Consider the following 18,276-nt stretch of genomic DNA (forward strand, 5'->3'; position numbering starts at 1 on the left):
CTGCATCAGGAGAACATGGGGTTGAAGCGGCATACATCATATCAGCCAACAAACGGGTATACCGTGAGAGCATAGAGGAAAGCTCAGCACGTCGTTGCACTGAATTGTACGGAAATCATATCTACTGTCTTCATAGCGGCTTTAGTGAGATAGAAGGTTTTAAGCGACCCCAGAACTTCTTCTAATTGCGTGTTTAGGATAACAAAGAGACGCGACTTTTCACTGTCTACCTAGCAACCTAGTCCTACTAATTTGTAACAGCTCGTGGTTAGTGGTTGTCCAAAACCCAATCGAAGCCTTGTAGATTGTTGTCACACTTATCATCGAGTTCAGTCATAATACTGTCGATCAATATCCCAATTTGGCGGTAGTTGCAACTGAAGAGTGACGGATTCAAAGATCTTCCTTTCTCGTGACGCGGTATTCAGGATACGTACAGAGGATGATGCAGAAGACTATATTGATTTTTTCTAGTTTCGCGACTCTACCACCCATTTCAGGTATCATCTCACTTTGCTCTAGCCTGTTTTGTACCTCTAGTCGACAGCTGAGCTGGAACAAGGGAAAGGAATTTAGCTTTGATGCGCTTCTATCCTCATTTTGGCAAAGTTTGGGCTGTGTCGAGCGTGTAGGGCTGAATCGAGGGCGTGCCGTAAGGCTGTCCAGTGGAGATCTGCGGGGTTTTGGGGTTGCGGGGTGCTGACCGGGGTGCTGACCGGGGAGGTCTGAACACCGAAGGTTGGGTATCGCTGATCTAAGCCCTACTACCCCAACAAGTAGGTATCGACATTCTCACCTCACCACACATGGCTATAATGAACGACGGTAAGTGAGTTTTTGCCGCAAATAAAGTTTTTTCAGACTATATCGTACTGCATGTGTGTGCAGCAAACTAACTGGGATGTGGACAGTCACGAACACACCAGTTAAAACCTGGAGATGAACAATTGTTTTCCTCCTTTAAGCTTGAGCTGAAGATATTCCTGCTCCTTGGCGATTATGCTGCTGAAAGATGGCTAGCTTTCTGGCCCGTATTAGCAAAGTCACCAAGCATTGCGACGCGTCATTAGATTAGGTGTGATTACATACGATACTCTCCGAACCACAAATAGCCCTCACCTGGCTACATTGTCCCCCAACAAGGATAAATCCCATCGCAATTTTCATTCCTCACAAATAGGCATTGGGCCTTCCTGAGTTTTCAGCTCTTCGTGGCACCTCACGAGCTACTGACTGAATCATTGAAAAAAAGTCTTCATTCGGTGAGAACTACATATTCGTATCCCGTTTATTGTTTCCCGCCTCGGCGCATGGACTGAGAGCACTGGAACCCCGATGATTCGCTTCTCGAGCCATATCGTTTCTCACACTGACGTCGTCTGGAGGCATTGACAACGTCGTCTCAGGTCTGCTTCCCTCAAAACCCTGACAGTTCCAACCGTTAGACATCCAGCTCCGCACACTGACATCATCGAGAAGCATCGCCAACGTTGATTCGGGCCCGCTCCCCCTAGAATCTTGGCTTTCTGACGTCCGTGATTTTTTGGGCTCTTTGGAAACAGACAACTCGGAATCCGTTGCCGCTACAGAGACAGCCGCCTCTTTTGCTTCCTCCTCCTGTCTGCCCGGGGGTTTCAGCTTTGGGTGTTTGGGGTCCTTTAGGTCCAGCACCGCAAGGGGTTCGCCGCATTTTGGTACGGGAATAGCATCAGTAGTGTAAGACCAGGTACCAAATCCGAGCTCCTCGTGGGCGAGACGTTGAAGTTGTAGCGTGTCGTTTGTGCACCATTCTAGGAGCGCATATCCTTTCAGGTGGTAGCGCTTGTGTAGCATGTTGAAGACAGGCCCTAGGATGTATGAGATAAGGATAATAAGGCATCCCAGCACAAGAATGAAATAGATGCCGAAAAGACTGAAAGAGTAATGTACGGAGCTAACGATTATCTAATCGATGTTGGCATTTGATATTATACCAGAGTAAGTAAGGGTATAACGGACCTGGTTTTTGCATATCGATCTTTCCGTCGTGGAGTTTGGTTGTACAACATATTGCTGGAGATTGACGTCCGAAGGCCCAGTTACAATACTGACGGCGTACGCTTGCATGTATGCTAGCATCGTGGCGAACCAGTTTTGTACGTCAAGTTGCCACTGGTTGTCCGGAAGAGGGCCTTGTGTGCCGCCACTAAGGGAGTTTGTAGATTTCAAGGACTGAGACCCCAAGTAGGACAGCAGCGCATCAAGTTGAGGCTGGAAATCCCAAAACCAATTGAGTCGTTCCTTCAAAGCTTCATTTTTGAAAAAACCCTGAGCACTATAAAATGCATCCGCCTGTCCACTAAGTGGAGTGCAGCGGTTGTTTTCTGGGAGGTTAGAATTGCACCACTGTACTTGGCTTGCACATGCCAAGGGGGATGCCGGCTCGTCTTGGCCATATATGTTGCTTAAAGTCCCATTACCAGACCCGTACATTGAAATCCCTCTAGCCACTATATGAGTAGCACTGTACCAGTCATCGACTGTTTTTGTACTAAAGGTGACTTTTCCAGCCGATAGAAAAATCAGGGTAACATCGGCATCTGAGCGTTGTAAATCAGGGATAGGATGGAAATTGGATTCGTATGAAGAAAAAGAGCCATTTTGGTTGTGTGCCGAGTATGTGCTTTGAGATGTTTTAGGTTAGTACTTAGTACAGTGCGAATTTGTGATGTTGGGAGGATGAAGCCTACCTAATATCATAATCAGGGCTGATGTTGTTGACTACGAAGTCGACATTCGCCGATTCCCAGATGGGATCAATTTTGTACTCGTATGTGTAATTAGCTCGGGAGGTTTTCCCGTAGTAATATCTTGTGTAAGTGCTCCCGCTCGACGAGTTCCGTGCAGCTTTATATCCGCGTGTTACCAAGGGGGAGCAGTGAAGAACATTTCGATATTGGAACCTCTCTTGTGGGGGAGAGTTAATACCGAGATCTTTTTGACTGTCTATATATCCGGTATCCAAAACCAAGTTTTTGTTTTTGTTGCGACAAATACCATCGTCGAAGGGGCAGCCAGCATTTTTTGTAATGTTTATCGGTAAGCTCTTTTTGATAAATGTGCCGCACTGGAGTTGTCCCGATGCATCTGGGTCGTAACATTGCTGGGCGTAGTTGGCTGCGTTCTTCATAACTTTCTTGTAGTGAGGCAAGGTAATAGTTTTGAGAACGGTCGTATTGTCGTAGCCGTCAGGATAAACAAGAGAGCCGCAGCGGGGGCTGGAAATCAAGACTTCGTTTCCTGTGGCCACTTGAGATGAAAAGCAACTGGCCATAGCAAAGGCCATAGCCACGATAGCCGTTAACGTGATGGTAGGGATGATCCGACGATATGGTTTGCTAGACCTCCAGGCCCATAAGAGCTGGAATAGTGTGATGAGGCCTGATGTCGCGTTTGACGAATTTCGAAGAATCGCTTGATGTTGATGATAAAGACCATCTTGAACTTCCTCGGATGATAGTATTCCATGGAGGGCAAAACAGGAAACTCTCCAGGTGCGGGTTCCAACAAAAGTGACAAACAATGCCAGGAGTGCAATGACGGGGTTGGCATCTGCACGCTCTAGAGTGAGCATATAGCCTAACACTGCTCCTTTGCTCCAGTTTGTCCAGGCTCCAGTGTATACATTGTCGAGAATCTCTGATTTAAAGTCGGTAGGAAGGTCTAGTAACATTTTGCTTCAATATTCAGAGCCGAAGGATGAATATGAGAATAATTTCGTAGAACATAAGTGGAGGAGAAGTAGAGTTTAAAGAGTGGCCGATCGTGTCAAGTGATCCAGCGTCTCCCTTAAGTAGTGTGTAGGTGTTATGGCGTCTTTCGAGCTTTGCCGTAGTTTCCCGCCCCCACCTGCAAGTTGACCGAAATACATAAAACTTATTGAGTCACAGCCTCACTGATGCGCCATGCATGGCGCATATTGCGAGGCTTTCCAAGTCCATACCAGCTTGAGGGTAGAATAGAGCTGACAGACATTCGCATAGATGACACCATGGTGCTATTATGGCGAAAGTGGGGAGATCCTAGACAGCAGTATGGCAGCTTTCCAGAAGTATGTAAAGGACGTAGACGCATCGGCGTAGAACGGAGCCGCATTGCAGTGAGAATGTTGTTACCACAAAAAGCCCAGACTTCTGGACTTGTGAGGGCAACGAATTACGACTCAGAAGCCCAGAAACAGGCTAAATTCCACTCCGATGCACCTCCGCTCTGTAGAGTGCCCTGTAGAGGGTAGTAGAAAATAGAAGGGGTACTAACTTGAGTAGTGAGTGATAAGCGCTTAGATGCATACGGTATATTTCTATTTCTGTTGACAAGCATGCTGCACCTACAGGAACACAGGACTTTATCGGAGAGCTCTCTAATTGGTAAACGTCGACTGAAATTAGAAACGAGTGTGGGGCCAAAAAATACGGCGGTTCAGTCGGTTCAGGTCTTCCGCCTTCCCTTTTAGGGATATGTGGATACAGGAAATGCTTCATTAGCAACATACATTCGGTTTACGGCGTGTCACCGTCTTTTCGGACTTTTTTCAGGCCTATGATGCCTAAATATATGGCGCCGTGGGGCTGAAGCGGCGCTGATAAAGGCCTCAGTAGCACCCTTGTAGGAGGTCTATCCCAAAGAGGAAGGTGAAAGTTCGTACTGGCCGGGCCTCCGTATGATTATGCATTCTCATTGGTGACTTCATCAGGAATTGGGCGGTGCACCTAGCAACTGTCAGCTCCCGTTATTTTTAAAACCAGCAAACAACGCAGCGCTGACCGAGGCCTTGCTCTTTAAAACAAGGAATCGACGCAGTACTGACCGGGGAGCTCTCTTTGCGAAACCGGGAGCCTACGCAGCACCATAACCAGAACATCCCTGCTCTTCTCCATCAGCCCCCACACCATCCACCACCACTACCCCCTCCTCCCCCAGCAACCACGCCCCCTCCCCCTCCTCCACCGCAGCTCTATGAAACCTACTCCTCTCTCTCAGCCCCTCCCCCCACAGCCAAAAAACCCACGGCAACGGCGCCAACACCAGCGCCGCAGCAGCCAGCATGACAGACGCGGACGCAGTACCCAAATCGTTATACAAGTCGCTCGCAAAAAGGGGAAAGAGGGCGCCAGCAACATTGCGCAGAAACGCGGCTGCCGCGATCGCGCTGGCGGCGTAGCGGCCGTAGCAGTCAACGAGGTATGCAGTGCAAGCGGCGACGAGCGGGACGAACGCGAGGCCGAAGGGCAGGCCGGCCGCGATGGGGAGGGCCCAGTGCGCGGGTGGGCGGGCGGTGCATGCGAAGAGGAGGAGGGAGGCGGGCAGGAGGTAGACGAGAGGGACGAGGGGCGGGAGACGCGCTTCGGGCGTGGAGCCGTGCTTGCGTGTGTAGGTGGTGTGGAGGCGATTGAGGAGGCTGAGGGTGGCGGATTAGCGTCAAGCGGATCTGGGGTGGAGGTGTATACTCACGGAGAGCAGGCTGTCGCAATAGCCATGCCGAAGCCGATGCCCAGAAAGGCAAGGCCTGCGAGACCGGGGCTCCAGCCTCGGGTTTCCTTGAAGATGATGGGGTAGGCTGTGAAGTTAAGGTAGAGGATGGCGTTGACGATGGCCATGTAAAGACATAGGAGGAATAGAATCGGCTCTGTGGCTAGCATGAGGATTGGCCTTGCCAGAACGCCAGCATCGAAACTGCTGTTTGACTTTGTTGCCTTACTGTTTAGATATGGGGTGTATGTCTCCGGAAGGAAGAAGAGCATGACAACATACGAGATCCCCGAGTGAATAGTGACGATCCAATATCCCCAGCGCCAGGAGCAGTACTGAGAGATGAAGCCGCCGACTATAGGAGCCATGACAGGGCCGAGGAAACAAGCAGCTGTATAGAGAGCCAATGGCACGGAGCGATGTGACTGAGGCCACATGTCACTGACTGAGCCACCCGAAGTCGACACTACAACAGCTAGTCAGCGCAAATTAAGCATCCACAAGAGCAGGTCTCTGACCAGAGGACGAGCCAAAAACCCCGCTCAGGAATCTAAAAACCAGCAAAGACGTAATATCAGGCGCCAGAGCGCACCCTGCGTTGAAGACGACAAACAGCAGCAACGTGCTGCGATAAACGGCGTTGCGACCCCAAACCTCAGACAGCGGCGCCAGAAGAAGACCGCCGAAAGCAAAGCCCAGCAGATATGTCGTCAAGCCCAGCGTAGCCACAGTGCGGGAGCAGCCGAAAGTACGTGCAACGTCAGCAATGATTGGCGCATGAATGCTAGCGCAAAAGCCGATAGAAGCGGTCATGAACACGACAATGATGGTGGCCGGCCACCGTTTCGAAGCCGGCCATTTCGTTGGGTCGTGAAGAGAAGCAGGCATGTGGATAAGCAAAACGACGATTTTGGCAATGATCATTTTTCTGGGTTGGTTTTTATTGTCATATATACCCCGCCTGTAAGCTGTAAGCCAAAAAGCAATTAATCAGCGAATTTGCTGTTCAAGTGTCATGTGCGACAGTAACGCCACAGTACGAACCAAAAGATGATAGGTCCTTTAGGGCAAAGGCCAGGAATCGGGGCACGATTGATCTTGTCATGTCGGCGCATGTGCGCAGTGCTATAGATATACTTGGACCTACAGTAGATGCCAAACGTCGACCGGACAACAATCAAACCGGGTTATGATGAAAAATGGCCGAGACTATACAAGAAGTATGTCAACTCCATTGGGAAGGGTTTGTTCCGGCTAAATCCATAGCTGTGGGTGAGTTGCAGGTGTGTTGTATACAAACCGGTCGGGACTTATTCGACCGCACCTTAAATCTTCGTCGAATTTCGCAGCTACCAACGCCGTTCTATTGGTGGCTGTCCCTTTACGAGGCTTCCTTATGGCTCATCAATTGGCCAAGGCCTCACTACACATGCAGTGATTTACGAAGAGAACCCCATAGAAATCGGGCCTCGAAGAACTGAAGGGAGCAATGATTACTGCAACCTCGCATTTTCTGACGCCACAACTCTACTCTTCCTCAACCTTTCTCTTTTTGGTTTGCCGTTTCTTTCGCTTCACTCCCCACCCCGCCCTCGCTTCTATAATTTCCAAAAAGCCATCGTTGTGGAGACCTCCCAGGAGATCATCCGCTGCGGAAACCGATTTATTCTGATCACCATTACCCCCATGTGCGCGCTTCAGATGCTCGTTTAGACGCCAGCGTGTTGCGTACGCGTTGTGCGAGCGAGGACAGCGCTTGTACGGACAAGTCAGCGAGCTTTTGTTGTCCCAAGCAAGGTGATCCGTTTCCTCTTCCTCGTCTGTCTCATCATCCCCAAACACAGGGAGCGCAGGTACGGCTTCAGGTCGATATTCTACCGTCTCTGTTGCCTTGGTACCCCGCTCTTCGAGCGTGGCGAACGCCATGCCTTCACCAAAGAGGTTCGCACATCTTTGCCCCGCGCGTTGTACCACCTCCGGCTTGAAGCCCGATAGGACAGCCAAGCCCAGCACCTCGCTCCAGTCGCGTAGGTTTAGCGTCTTCAAATGCACGGTGTTTGAGCGATCAGAGCGCGCACTGGTGCCAGAAGCCGTACTGCCCGTAGAAGAGCGACGGCGCCGTTTGCTGGGGCTGTTAGGTGCAGAGAGAGGGCTCTGATGTTTGCTGTTTTCGCCCTTATCGGCGTCATCGGTTTCGAACGGCGTCGTGCTGCGCTCGTGTTGCTCACGCTCCTGCTTTTCACGCTCATAGCGCTTGATCATCATGTAATACGATTCTCCTTCTAGGCGCTCTGTGTTGTATTTGCGTGGGCGACCTTTTTTCCGTTTTGCAGGGCCGGCAGAAGTTTCAGACTCCGCGTCGGTGGTTACATGCTGCTCGCCAGAAACCGTGTTGACAAACTTTGGCGGCCTACCTCGTTTCCGCTTCAATTGAGGGCTGTTTCCTGCCTCGATGTCGCTCCCAGCTTCGATAGCAATGTCATTGGTGGCGAGTTCCGCCTCATCTCCTGAAACGTGATGAATGTTTTCCCAGTGGTTTCGTCGAGAGTGATGTAAATTGATCAACAGGGTCTCTAGCTTGCTGAGCACAGAGCGCACCGATGGCTGGAGGATTTTGTGCGCCTTCTCATCGTCGGCCAAAATTACCGGTCTATGAAGATTGTGATTATCAGCATCTCGCTTCGCCGTGCTCGTGGCATCTTGGGGTTCGGCTTCAGAATCTTCATGCGATGAAGCAGCCCTGGATTTCTTTCGTGACACCTTGCCATTGGCGCTAGATTTGCGGGCGCGCGCATCTGTATCAAGCCGTGCACCTCGAGCCTCAGGGTGCTGTCTCTCATCCTCGCCTGCCGATTCGCTCTCTGACGGCCGTTGGTCCCACCGTTCCTTTGCTTTTTTCTGAACCACACCAACGAAAATATCCTCTAGATCCTGGCTGGGCTTTTGTTTCGAATAGGCTTGCTCTCGGACGGTAGAATTATGCTCCGAGTCGATCACTGGTGCATCAGCAAATGTCTCGTGCGCGCGCGGAACCTGGTCGGGCTCCAGCGGCCATGCGGTCCACGTTGTCGGTGGTGCCCATTCCTCGCGCTGCGCCTCGTCGATCCAGCGTGTCTTTGTTTCCCATTGTTTCGCTGCTTCTGCCGCCCCGTGCGACCGGAGGCGGCGATTCAGCGCGTGCGCGTTGTAGAGATGGCAGCTCAGGTCGGCGGCGCGGAGTTGTCCAAGAGAAAACTCCAGGTCGCGCTCCTTGAGCGTGTACCTGCGCCATGTTCCGGGCAGTCCGTCGAAAGCGTTCGGCCGATGCTCTTCTTCCGAGCCGTAATCTGAGGCGGAGGGCTCGTGTTCGTCGTCGGCGATGTCATGCTCGATAGATTGGCGGGGAGGTGGCTGTGCTTCGAAGGGTTGAGGAGGAGGGCTGGATGGCTGCGGAGAGCTGCTTTGGTTGTTGTTGTTGTCGTCGTTGTCGTCTCCCCTCTCAGGCAGGGCACCGCCAAAGAGGGACATGATTAGGTATGTGCGGGAGGATGTCGGCGCGGCCAGAGATTTTGGTGGAGTCAGGCAGTAACTACTAGCAACTAGGGGCAGCCGAGGTATGACGATCAAGCGTGGAACCAGCTCTACGGTTCGGTAGCGCCTCCGAGCGCGGGAAATCACCTGGCGCCAGCAACCCATGTACGTACACCTTTCCCCTTCTCCAGCTCGCCGTCGATCTCGGCCCACTCTGCGGATGACGACCTAGACATGTTCGCCCCCCTGCACATTCCTTCCGCGACCCAGCGGTAGCAACCACATCACCATGGCCTCGGCCATGTCGACTACGCCTTCCAGCGCCCCGCGCCGTTCCTCGTCGTCACAGCCCTCGGCCACCTCGTCCGCCACCATCCATTCGGGCTATTCCAGCATACCCCACCTCGACCATGGCGACCCCGGCTCCAGCAAGAGGCGCCGCGTCTCTGTGCAAACCGACGGCACCCTCTCTGCCCACGGCGCCGCGCGATCGTCAGGGCTCCTGGGCGCCGACCTGGCCGCCGAGCGCGACAACGACGGAAGGAAACACAGGCTGAGGAGATCCGGCGGCTTTTTGTTGGGCTCGGCTTTGCCCAGGGATGCGGGGCGGCGACATTCGACCCAAAGCGACGACAAAGGCCGCCTTTCCATCTTCAGCCGGCGCCGCAAGAGTAAGAGCCCTGGCGTTCACGATACTTCGCGCAGGCCTCACAGCGGAGCTTCGTCAGAAAGGAGCTATCCTTCGACGAGTGGCGACGGCGATGCGCCACTTGCAGGAAACACTTGGGCATCCCCGCCCCGCAGCCAAAGGAGCATGGAGCGCTCTCCGAGACAACCTCAAGGATTCGCAGGGCTGGGGATAGATGTGGGCTCTTCCGAAGCTGGCGACGGACATTTGGAGCCCGAGGAGCCTCAGGTCATGCCAGGCATCGATCCTACGCAGATTGTTCACATGGCTCTGAACCTTAGCGAGAGCAGGAGACGGCATCTTAATTACGGTCAGCTTGTCGCACCTTCTGTGCCAGGCAGTAGAAGGGCAACTTCCGCCGGCATGCCACTCAGCGGTACTCCGATGCATGGAAGCTTCCACGAGTCTGGTTTTGGAGGAAGCTTAAAACAGCACCTGCAACAGCAACGCCAGGTCTCATTCAACTTGTCGCCAAGAGCTAGCATGCAGAGCCCCGCGTCGCGGCATGTCTCACTTTCAAGTCCTAGCGGGCGCGTGGATTCTGCCCTTGGCCCCCAACACAGCTATCAGTTCTCAGCCGCTACTTTGGCTAGAGCTGACAAAGCTCGTGCGTACATTGACTTGTCAATGGAATATCTCCGATTGTTATCATACCTTCAACCTCTCAAGCCAAACCCCGAAGCACCAGGTAACTACACATACACCACAACCAATGTTCCAGGAACACCGATCGTTGACATTAAACGCACTATTACGAATCCAGGTCTAGAATGCCCGCTTGGAAGGAGTTATAATCCTCTTCAGTTTATCCGAAATCGAAAATTGAGAGCACGGGAAAGGAGGCAACTAGATCCCGACGTCCGCGACTTTGAAGATGTTGACAGGGTCAAGGACTGGATCGATGATGTTGCGGAAGCTTCGGAAGATAGGACGTTTCGGCGGGAAGACAATGTGCTTTTGCCTCCGTTTGACGACGGCATTGAGCAACAGGATACCGAACACCAGCCAGGCCAGAATCCCAAGCAGAGTCTCCTGCTTGGCAAAACAAAACGGCCACGAATGGATTGGTTTGTTCTGCCTACCGAGTTACTTGCTGATGCTGTATGGCTTGAGCAAAACTCCCACAAGGGCTTGATAGAAGACAGGCACGGAAATAGGATCTTCCCCAGTCGGTCCCGCAGTGTGGGACAGCCTCGGGTAAGTCGAGATTTGCAGAGAAGAAGTCTGGACCACCGGAGACGACTTAGCACTGCCGGGTCTGATGCCGCGCACTCTGAAGCGCACACTGCCGACTCTAGTGAAGCTGGAAGCCATCGCGGCAGGAGGAAGCTTGGCCTATTCCATAGCCATCGTGATGACAGCACGGACCGCAGGAAGCATGGCTGGAGATCCAGAGGCCGTTCGACTAGCTCGTCTGATCTGTCATCCTCTGACGATGACATGAGCACTCGGAAGAAGAAACGTGATAGGAGGCTGACTGATCACGAGGAGAACACTGGGCCTCTGGAACGGCATATGAAAGAAATGCTCAACAATGAGGCTTTTGCTGAGGAGAACCAGCTATCCCCTATTTTGAGCTCGCCGGACAAGTGGGGGGCGGACCAAGCCCGCAGGATCCCTGGACGGCGCATCAGGAGCGGCACTGAGCAGAGCGATCGCGATGGTGATAGTGACAGAGGGCAGGCAAGGCGGAGTAGACGTGTCAGTAAGCTCTCTGAGAAGTCTCTTGCCTTGCCTAGAACGTCGATGGATGGCCTTGATTCATCGGCGCCGAACACGCCACTTTCAAACACGTTTAGCTTTGCAGCATCGTCGCCTCCAAGCCGTCATGCGTCACCGGAACGGAAAAGCAGGAGGTCGAAATTCCCGTTCTTTAGGTCTGATGACAGCCACAAGGGACACAAAGTCGACACCACGGATTTTGCGCATGACCAGGGCAGCAGCCTCAGCCTGCGGCACGTCACTAGCGAACCTTCGGAGCCTGGCCGAATCAGCCTTGACCAAACTCGGCCTGCTAACTTATTGCGCTCACGCAAGACTAATGAGAGCTTGAGCAGCCTTGCTTCCATTCAAGAAGGGAAGGAAGACTTGTCCAGCAGAGAGCGCAAGCAGAAGAAGGAGCCCAAGGAACCGGGATCCGCCGTGTCGAGGTTCTTCAAGGATGTTCGCAAGGAAGGCTCTAAGGTGGGAGAACTGATCTTCAAGAAAGACCGCCTGCCTGAGGAGGCAGATGAGAAGGCGTCGTCGGAAGAAACCGATACCTCATCAAGCTCTAGTAGCAACGAGGACATGATGAAGAGCATCATTAAAAGCAGGCCGAAGCCGATACAGCGGACGACAGCCGACAGCATGGTATCCGAGGGTTCGGACGGAGGACGCAAGCCCAAGTATCACGTGGATCTTCCGTCGTTCAAATCCACCATCGCGCAAGATCAAGAGCAAGACTCGGACACTGCCATCTCAGGGCGCGAGGAGGGCAGGCGAGGCCGTCGCTCAGCCCGCTTTGACCGGCTGGCACCGCCCCGCCTGGATCTCAGCACCGTCAGCCCGTCGTCGTCTCCTCCGCCCGAAATACCCCAGGAGCGCGACGAGACGCGCCTCGCGCCCGACGTGGACCGCCACAGCTCCGAAACACCTGGATCAGGACGATCGCGGTCGCCGTCGGCCATCCGAGCACGCATGAACAAGCTCCTCGAGGTGCCCGGCGGCGTGGGCCGCGCCGGCCTCCCCGTCAGCGCGCTCACGCGCATCTCGCCCGCAGACAAAGACTCGCCGGTGCGGGGGCGACGCAGCGGCGACACGAGCCGCACGCCCAGCCGGCCGTCACTGAGCCGGCACCGGCAGTGGAGCATCTCGGACCAAGGCATTCGGCGGCCGTCGGCGCCCAACGTGACCATCACCGTCACGCCGGCGGACATAGCACGAGTGCGCGCGCTGCTCTACTGCTCCGGGATCAAAGCGCGGGAGATATCGCGACGGGCCCACGAGACGCGCGACGCGCCGCCGGTGTTCCTGGCCAGCGCGGCCGAGATTACCGGCGCGCATCTGGTCGAGGTGCCGCGCAAGGAGGAGCACGTGCTGGCGGCGCGGATCCTGTCGTCGGAGCTGGAAAACACAAACCAAGAGCTGGTGGCGGGGGCGGAGCGGTTCCGGCACGAGGCGGTGCGGGCGCTGCATGCGCGCTGCGAGGAGGTGCGCATCCGGGTTGGCGAGCGGCTGACGCCGCGGGTGCATGCGTGCGCGGACGAGGCGGACGCCTTCACCCGCGAACTGACGAGCGGGGCGACGTTGGCGGTGAAGGCCGTCGTCGACCGCGTCGAGATGATGAGTCGCGCGCGGAGGAGGCGCATGTGGTGGCTGAGGCGCATGGGCTGGATGGTGCTGGAGTGGATGGTGCTGGCGCTCATGTGGTGGGTGTGGCTGGTGGTGGTAGTGGTGAGGCTGGTGCTGGGGGCGGGGCGCGGCGCGTGGAGGGGCGTGAAGTGGTTTTTGTGGCTGGAGTAGGTGGGGAAGTAATAGCGTGCGTGCGTGTGTGTGTGTGGTGTATACCCTTTGTTTGAACCGGACCGGACTGGATGCGCGAGCAGGTCTGGGATTAGCGCGGCGTTTTGTTTGCTTGTTTCTTGCAGGCTGGGGTGAGAGGGGGCTCTCTTTCTTTTTATTTATTTCCTTTGTTCAAGTAGGTGGCCTGGGTCTGGGTCTGGTTATGGGAAAGGAAAGGAGGGTTGGTGTTGAGCATCTGGTGCTGCGGTTTTCTCTCTTGCTCTCTGCTCACTCACTCTTGCTGGGCTTGGTTGGTGGTGTTTTTGTTTTTTCCGTACTACTTGTAAGATATCCTGGGTGTGTTGTGTGGGTGGGTGTGGACGTGTGGATGTAATGTGTAAAAATGTAGTGGATTTAGGGTTTGGGGGGGATGGGATGGAGTGGAAGGGAGTACAGGGGATTACCAAAATGAAGGGTTTCTGTGTGTGCTGTTGTTGGCGTTGGAATGTGAACGTGACTGTGGCAGCTATGTGTGTATGTATAAGAGTTTGCATGGCCCTGTGGATGAGGTGGGCGTCTGTAGGTAGGTGTAAATTCATACGTACGTACGTATGAACCACTTCCACTAGGTTGGAAGTCGGCGTCAAGCACCTTCCCGTCACCACCTCTCCTCCAAACGCCACCCATTTTCTTGTCGCCTATCAGCCAGTCCGTCAGTCGCACCACCGCACCCGGTCGGCATCACAGCAGCACCGCACCCTCCGACGCTCGGCCAACGCAGCCAGGCCGGCCCATGGCGCTCTCAAACCCGACGTTCGGATTTCGGGACGGTGGCGGTCAGGCCCACCGTCTGTCTGTCGGCAAAGACGACGCAAGCGGGCGAGCCCGGCGTCGGCGCCCCGGGCCCCGCCCAATCAGCTCGGCGGCAAAAGGCATGACGGGGCGCGGGCCGCGCCATCTCGTTTGGATACTCGTAGGTGGGGAGGGGTGAGCCGCGCATGCGCCAGCGTCCGTGGCAGCGGCGTCCATAGGTCCCGGCAGCTAGCTCTTCCGGCCGGCGGGGTGGGTGGTGTGCCCGTGGCCTGGCGGCCGGTGGTCGGTGGGCAGAGGCGAGCGAGGGTAATCAGGCGCGAGCTCATTGGCTCTCTGGGTTTTATTTTGTGCCGTTGAGTGTTGGAGCTTGATTATAAAAGAGAGGCTTTGTTTGCGAGGACGACGGCTACCTACTGTAACTACTTACTTACTTTTTCTTTTAACTTGGCTTGATCTGGCTTGATCCCACGGATTATTACTCACGGCTAGCATTCTACATACCTTGTCCGCTTGCTTCCTTGCACTTGTCGCCGGAGCTGTCTACGCCCTACCTACCTACCTAGGTACATCACAGCGCACATCCCACGCGCGCACGCACGCAGTCAGCATCCCCCGCGGCAAGCGCCACCTCCCATCCCACCTGCTCAGGCCCTCCGTCGCCTCCGTCGCCTCCGCCCCGAGAAGCCAAAAGCGAGCGCGCGCGTCGGTCTTGATCGGTCATCGAGCTCCCCGTCAGCTTTACGCCCGTCCTGCCGTCCGAGACCGAGCTGCGTTTGCGTTTTGCGCCTTCTTAAGTAGCTAGCTAGCTGCGCGCCGCATCTACTGCCTACTGCGAGGGAAAAAAAAAAAAAAAAGCAAATCGCAACCACCGTCACCCGCTTTAGCACGCGCACGAACGACTTCTTTGAGCCGGTAGCAGCTGCGCGGCTCTCTTCTATCTTCTATCTTCTTCTTTCTCTTTTCTCGTTCCCCACACACAACACAGCCGTCATGTCGCAAGAAGCGCTGCTCCCCAAGCCGCCGCACAACTACACGACGTTTGCGAAGCCGCGGAGCCGGAGCCGCGACGACGGCCTCGTGCCCCACCATCATCACTCGGAGAAGCACTCGGCGAATAGCGAGGTCATTCGCGATACTATTATCGGGTTTGCTGATGGCTTGACGGTGCCGTTTGCGCTGACTGCGGGACTGAGCTCGTGAGTGTTTTTTTTGTTGTTGTTTTTTGCGTTTGGGGTTTTTGGTTTTGTGAGGGTGTGCTACCCGGAGAGGATTCTGCACCTTTTCTTTTCTTTCTGCACAATTCGTCTTTCACCACATTTGCCCCAAAAAAACATTCCTTTTCTCAAGATTTTTCCATCGAAAAACGACCAATTTCCCCTCCTTAACTTTGTTCCAGCCCACGCACTAACACGCCCCAGCATCGGATCCACCCGCCTCGTCATCCTAGGCGGACTGGCCGAGCTCTTCAGCGGCGCCATCAGCATGGGCCTCGGCGCATACCTGGCCGCCGTCACAGAGAGCAAGACGTACGAGGTGGAAGAAGCGCGCGAGCGGCGCGAGGTGGACGAGATGCCGGCGGCCGAGGAGCGCGAGATCTACGACATCTTCGACGAGTACGGGCTGGAGCGGACGACGGTGCGGCCGGTGGTGGAGGCGCTGAAGAAGGACAAGGAGATGTGGGTCAAGTTCATGATGGATTTCGAGCTGAAGCTGGAGAAGCCGGCGCTTAATCGCGCGTGGATCTCGGCGCTGGTTATGGGGCTTTCGTATTTCCTCGGCGGCCTCGTCCCCATGCTCCCCTACTTCATCTTCAACGACATCCACACCGCCCTCTTCACCAGCATCGCTATCACCGTCGTCGTCCTCCTCGTCTTCGGCTACGTCAAGGCTCGCGCCACCGGCTGCCCGCTCTCGGCCTGCGTGTATAGCGCTGTGCAGACGCTGCTGGTGGGCGCGTTGGCGGCCGCGACCAGCTATGGAATTGTGCGGGGCGTGGATTCGCTGAAGCCGGGGAGTGATTAGGTTTGGTTTGTTAGTAGTGGGGGAGGGGTAATGGTTTTGACTCGTTGTGGAAGGGGATAGAGCGTACGAAGTTTATTGGTTGGTTGACTGGTTGCTAGAGGGAGGTGGGAAGGGTGGCTTTGTGTCATTCCGGCTTTGCGGCTTTGCGCCTTTGCGGTGCTGTGTACTATATTATGAATACCCTGCCGTGCGGTGGTGGCGGCGGTGGTGGTGGCTGAGCTGAGCTGTTGTTGTTGCTGCTGCTACTACTGTTACTGCTGCTGAAAAGTTTTGTTTTGTTGACATTTGTTTGCGTTTGATGAATTCTGGGTTGGTTTGTGGGTGTGGGTGTTAAGACTTGTGGGGGAGAGGTGTGGTGATGATGTGAGAGGAGTAGGTGGGCAGTGAGTCGTGACCGACTGAGTAGATAGGATGCTAGTGGTAGAGATTCCGGGTTGATTAAGGTTCTCGGACTGTTTCAGGTGATTGAATAAGCTGATTGCTTGCGTGAGACTTTGTGCATTTGAGAGAGACGTGAGGGTAGGTGTTCGGTGGTTGGTATTCGACCTGTCGGTTTGCGGGTAGTAGAGATGGGGCAGGGTAGCGTTGTGGTTTGATCACAGCTGCCTCCATGCTTGTGCTCAGGTCGGCTGTCACTCAGGACAGAGAAAAGTTTTTCAATGAAGCAGCGAAGATGGTGTTTGAGGTATCGATGGAGACACTCCCATTGTTCTTGTTGTGTCGACGCTAGCTGGTTTAGGTAGTCAGCTGCGTGCGCAGCTTCCTTGTTCTCGTGGCACCTTTCGTGGCTTTCACTTCTCAATCAACTCACGTTTGAATCGACCTCGATCAGGCTATGGCCCCTCGCGCATACAACTTGCGCGCAGATCGGTGCATCCCTTGAAAGTTACCGACTATCAACATCATCATCATCATCATCACTGAACGTCAAGCCGGTGGACGCAACCTAGCAAGTCGGCGAACGCACCATGCAAGCAATTCGCAGAACAATGCCCGCGCGTCACATACGAACAACGCCAGCTCGCTGCACCCTAGCACGCTGCACACGAATATCACAAGCCGACGCATTGGCAAACAGTCAATCCGCAGCAGTTATAGCTCAAGCTACTACTTCTGTTCTTCTTCAACCGTGTTCGCCTGAGCGCTAGCATCATCATCTTCTTCTTTTAATCACGACGAGCTCCTAGCTTTATGTAAAGGCTGGACGGAAAGCTATGAGGTGAGGTGATACAACGTAAGCATTTGTGCCTGTTAATAGCAAACTTCCTCAGAAAAGGATAAGAACAGAATCAAACACTTAGGCCCTCATCTTTAGCTTCATCTGGCCTTTAGTTTACGGCACAATTTGCACCATCAACACCTTCATCGTCACCGGCATCAGCGTGAACGAATAACATGCAATCAGAATTGGCGCCATTGCTACAACCACACCCTGAAGTTTCGTCCACTCGTTCTGCACATTCCTTCTAACCGACGACATCACCCTCAGGCGAGCAACCATCCTTTCACTTCGACGTCGCCTGCTCAATCTCCTGGCTCCGCAACACATCAGCCACAATGGCCTTCAGTGCTCACCTCACCGGCAGCTTTCTCGCTTCAATCAACTATCATTTGATTCAGCCTCTACCATTCCCTCTGTCTAAACGCCGTTGTAATGCAATCAGAACTGTCCTCCCATTTGATCCAAAACGCCTTTTGAAAAACTGATCTAACTCAAGGAGATTAAAACAAGACATGCCTTGCGCCGTGTGTGCACCATGTTTTCTCTTACGCCATTGTAAAGAAACGAAAGAAACTCAAACTGAGACGAATTGAAATCCAGAAAACCCGGGTAAGAAAAAGTCGAACAGGAAATAAAATAGAACAGCAAGCATCATGATCTCCTCGTGAACCTCAGCCTCTTGAAGCTTTCAGCGAGCGCCTTTCTCCGGCTCCTCCTCTCCGGCAACTCAACATCCTGGCTCGTTGGCCGTTCCATGACAGCCTCCTCGCTTTCTGCATCCGATTCCTCGTCTTCTGGACGCGTTTGGTCGCCTGTTTCCGCTTCCTCAAGCTCTTCTTGCATGCCTGCAAGCCATTCATCGGACGCTATCCGGTCCGGATGATCCTCAGCGAACACATTCTTTCTGATCTGAACGACCGTCTCCATCAACCTCATCCCATCCTCCAGTTGACCGTTTCTCCAATACGCGACGGCGAGTGCGTGCTGCGAGGCTAGCCGGTCCGGATGGGTTTTAGCTAGCGTAGTTTCC

At 54.2% G+C, this 18,276-nt stretch overlaps 6 protein-coding genes across 6 annotated transcripts in view; 2 read left to right on the forward strand and 4 right to left on the reverse strand.

Moving 5' to 3' along the window:
* Positions 1-1,635: 1,635 nt before the first annotated feature.
* K452DRAFT_206604 (uncharacterized protein) lies at positions 1,636-3,682 on the reverse strand (the record flags this gene model as incomplete). The annotated part of the gene is made up of 3 exons (XM_033536111.1): positions 1,636-1,944; positions 1,999-2,662; positions 2,730-3,682. Coding segments are annotated over 3 exons (1,926 nt in total), but the record flags the coding sequence as incomplete, so codon positions are not given.
* A 1,193-nt stretch (positions 3,683-4,875) lies between these two features.
* On the reverse strand, positions 4,876-6,396 carry K452DRAFT_229573 (uncharacterized protein; the record flags this gene model as incomplete). Its single annotated transcript, XM_033537050.1, has 3 exons — positions 4,876-5,437; positions 5,491-5,974; positions 6,027-6,396. The coding sequence occupies 3 exons, from the start codon at positions 6,394-6,396 to the stop codon at positions 4,876-4,878; spliced, it is 1,416 nt and encodes a 471-aa protein (XP_033396545.1).
* A 428-nt stretch (positions 6,397-6,824) lies between these two features.
* On the reverse strand, positions 6,825-9,046 carry K452DRAFT_288244 (uncharacterized protein). The gene has a single exon (XM_033540613.1). The coding sequence runs from the start codon at positions 9,013-9,015 to the stop codon at positions 7,036-7,038; it is 1,980 nt and encodes a 659-aa protein (XP_033396546.1). The 5' UTR covers positions 9,016-9,046; the 3' UTR covers positions 6,825-7,035.
* A 273-nt stretch (positions 9,047-9,319) lies between these two features.
* K452DRAFT_229575 (uncharacterized protein) lies at positions 9,320-13,210 on the forward strand (the record flags this gene model as incomplete). The annotated part of the gene is made up of 2 exons (XM_033537051.1): positions 9,320-12,261; positions 12,331-13,210. 2 exons carry the CDS (start codon positions 9,320-9,322, stop codon positions 13,208-13,210), a joined length of 3,822 nt encoding a protein of 1,273 aa, XP_033396547.1.
* A 2,267-nt stretch (positions 13,211-15,477) lies between these two features.
* On the forward strand, positions 15,478-16,507 carry K452DRAFT_288246 (uncharacterized protein). Its single transcript, XM_033540614.1, has one exon. The coding sequence runs from the start codon at positions 15,485-15,487 to the stop codon at positions 16,022-16,024; it is 540 nt and encodes a 179-aa protein (XP_033396548.1). The 5' UTR covers positions 15,478-15,484; the 3' UTR covers positions 16,025-16,507.
* A 1,741-nt stretch (positions 16,508-18,248) lies between these two features.
* K452DRAFT_251580 (uncharacterized protein) overlaps positions 18,249-18,276 on the reverse strand; it is a gene marked incomplete at its 3' end in the record, with an annotated part of 3,961 nt that continues 3,933 nt past the window's right edge. Inside the window, exon 10 of the mRNA XM_033538222.1 lies at positions 18,249-18,275. Within this exon, the coding sequence (XP_033396549.1) occupies positions 18,249-18,275 (27 nt within the window). The remainder of the gene's footprint in view (position 18,276) is intronic.

The sequence above is a fragment of the Aplosporella prunicola genome, assembly GCF_010093885.1.
Source record: "Aplosporella prunicola CBS 121167 unplaced genomic scaffold K452scaffold_15, whole genome shotgun sequence".
Classification (NCBI taxonomy): domain Eukaryota; kingdom Fungi; phylum Ascomycota; class Dothideomycetes; order Botryosphaeriales; family Aplosporellaceae; genus Aplosporella; species Aplosporella prunicola.

Bases quoted from the DNA above. Each gene is read 5' to 3' on its own strand.
- K452DRAFT_288246 (XM_033540614.1), top strand. From the start codon at position 15,485: ATGGGCCTCGGCGCATACCTGGCCGCCGTCACAGAGAGCAAGACGTAC.
- K452DRAFT_288244 (XM_033540613.1), bottom strand. From the start codon at position 9,015: ATGTCCCTCTTTGGCGGTGCCCTGCCTGAGAGGGGAGACGACAACGAC.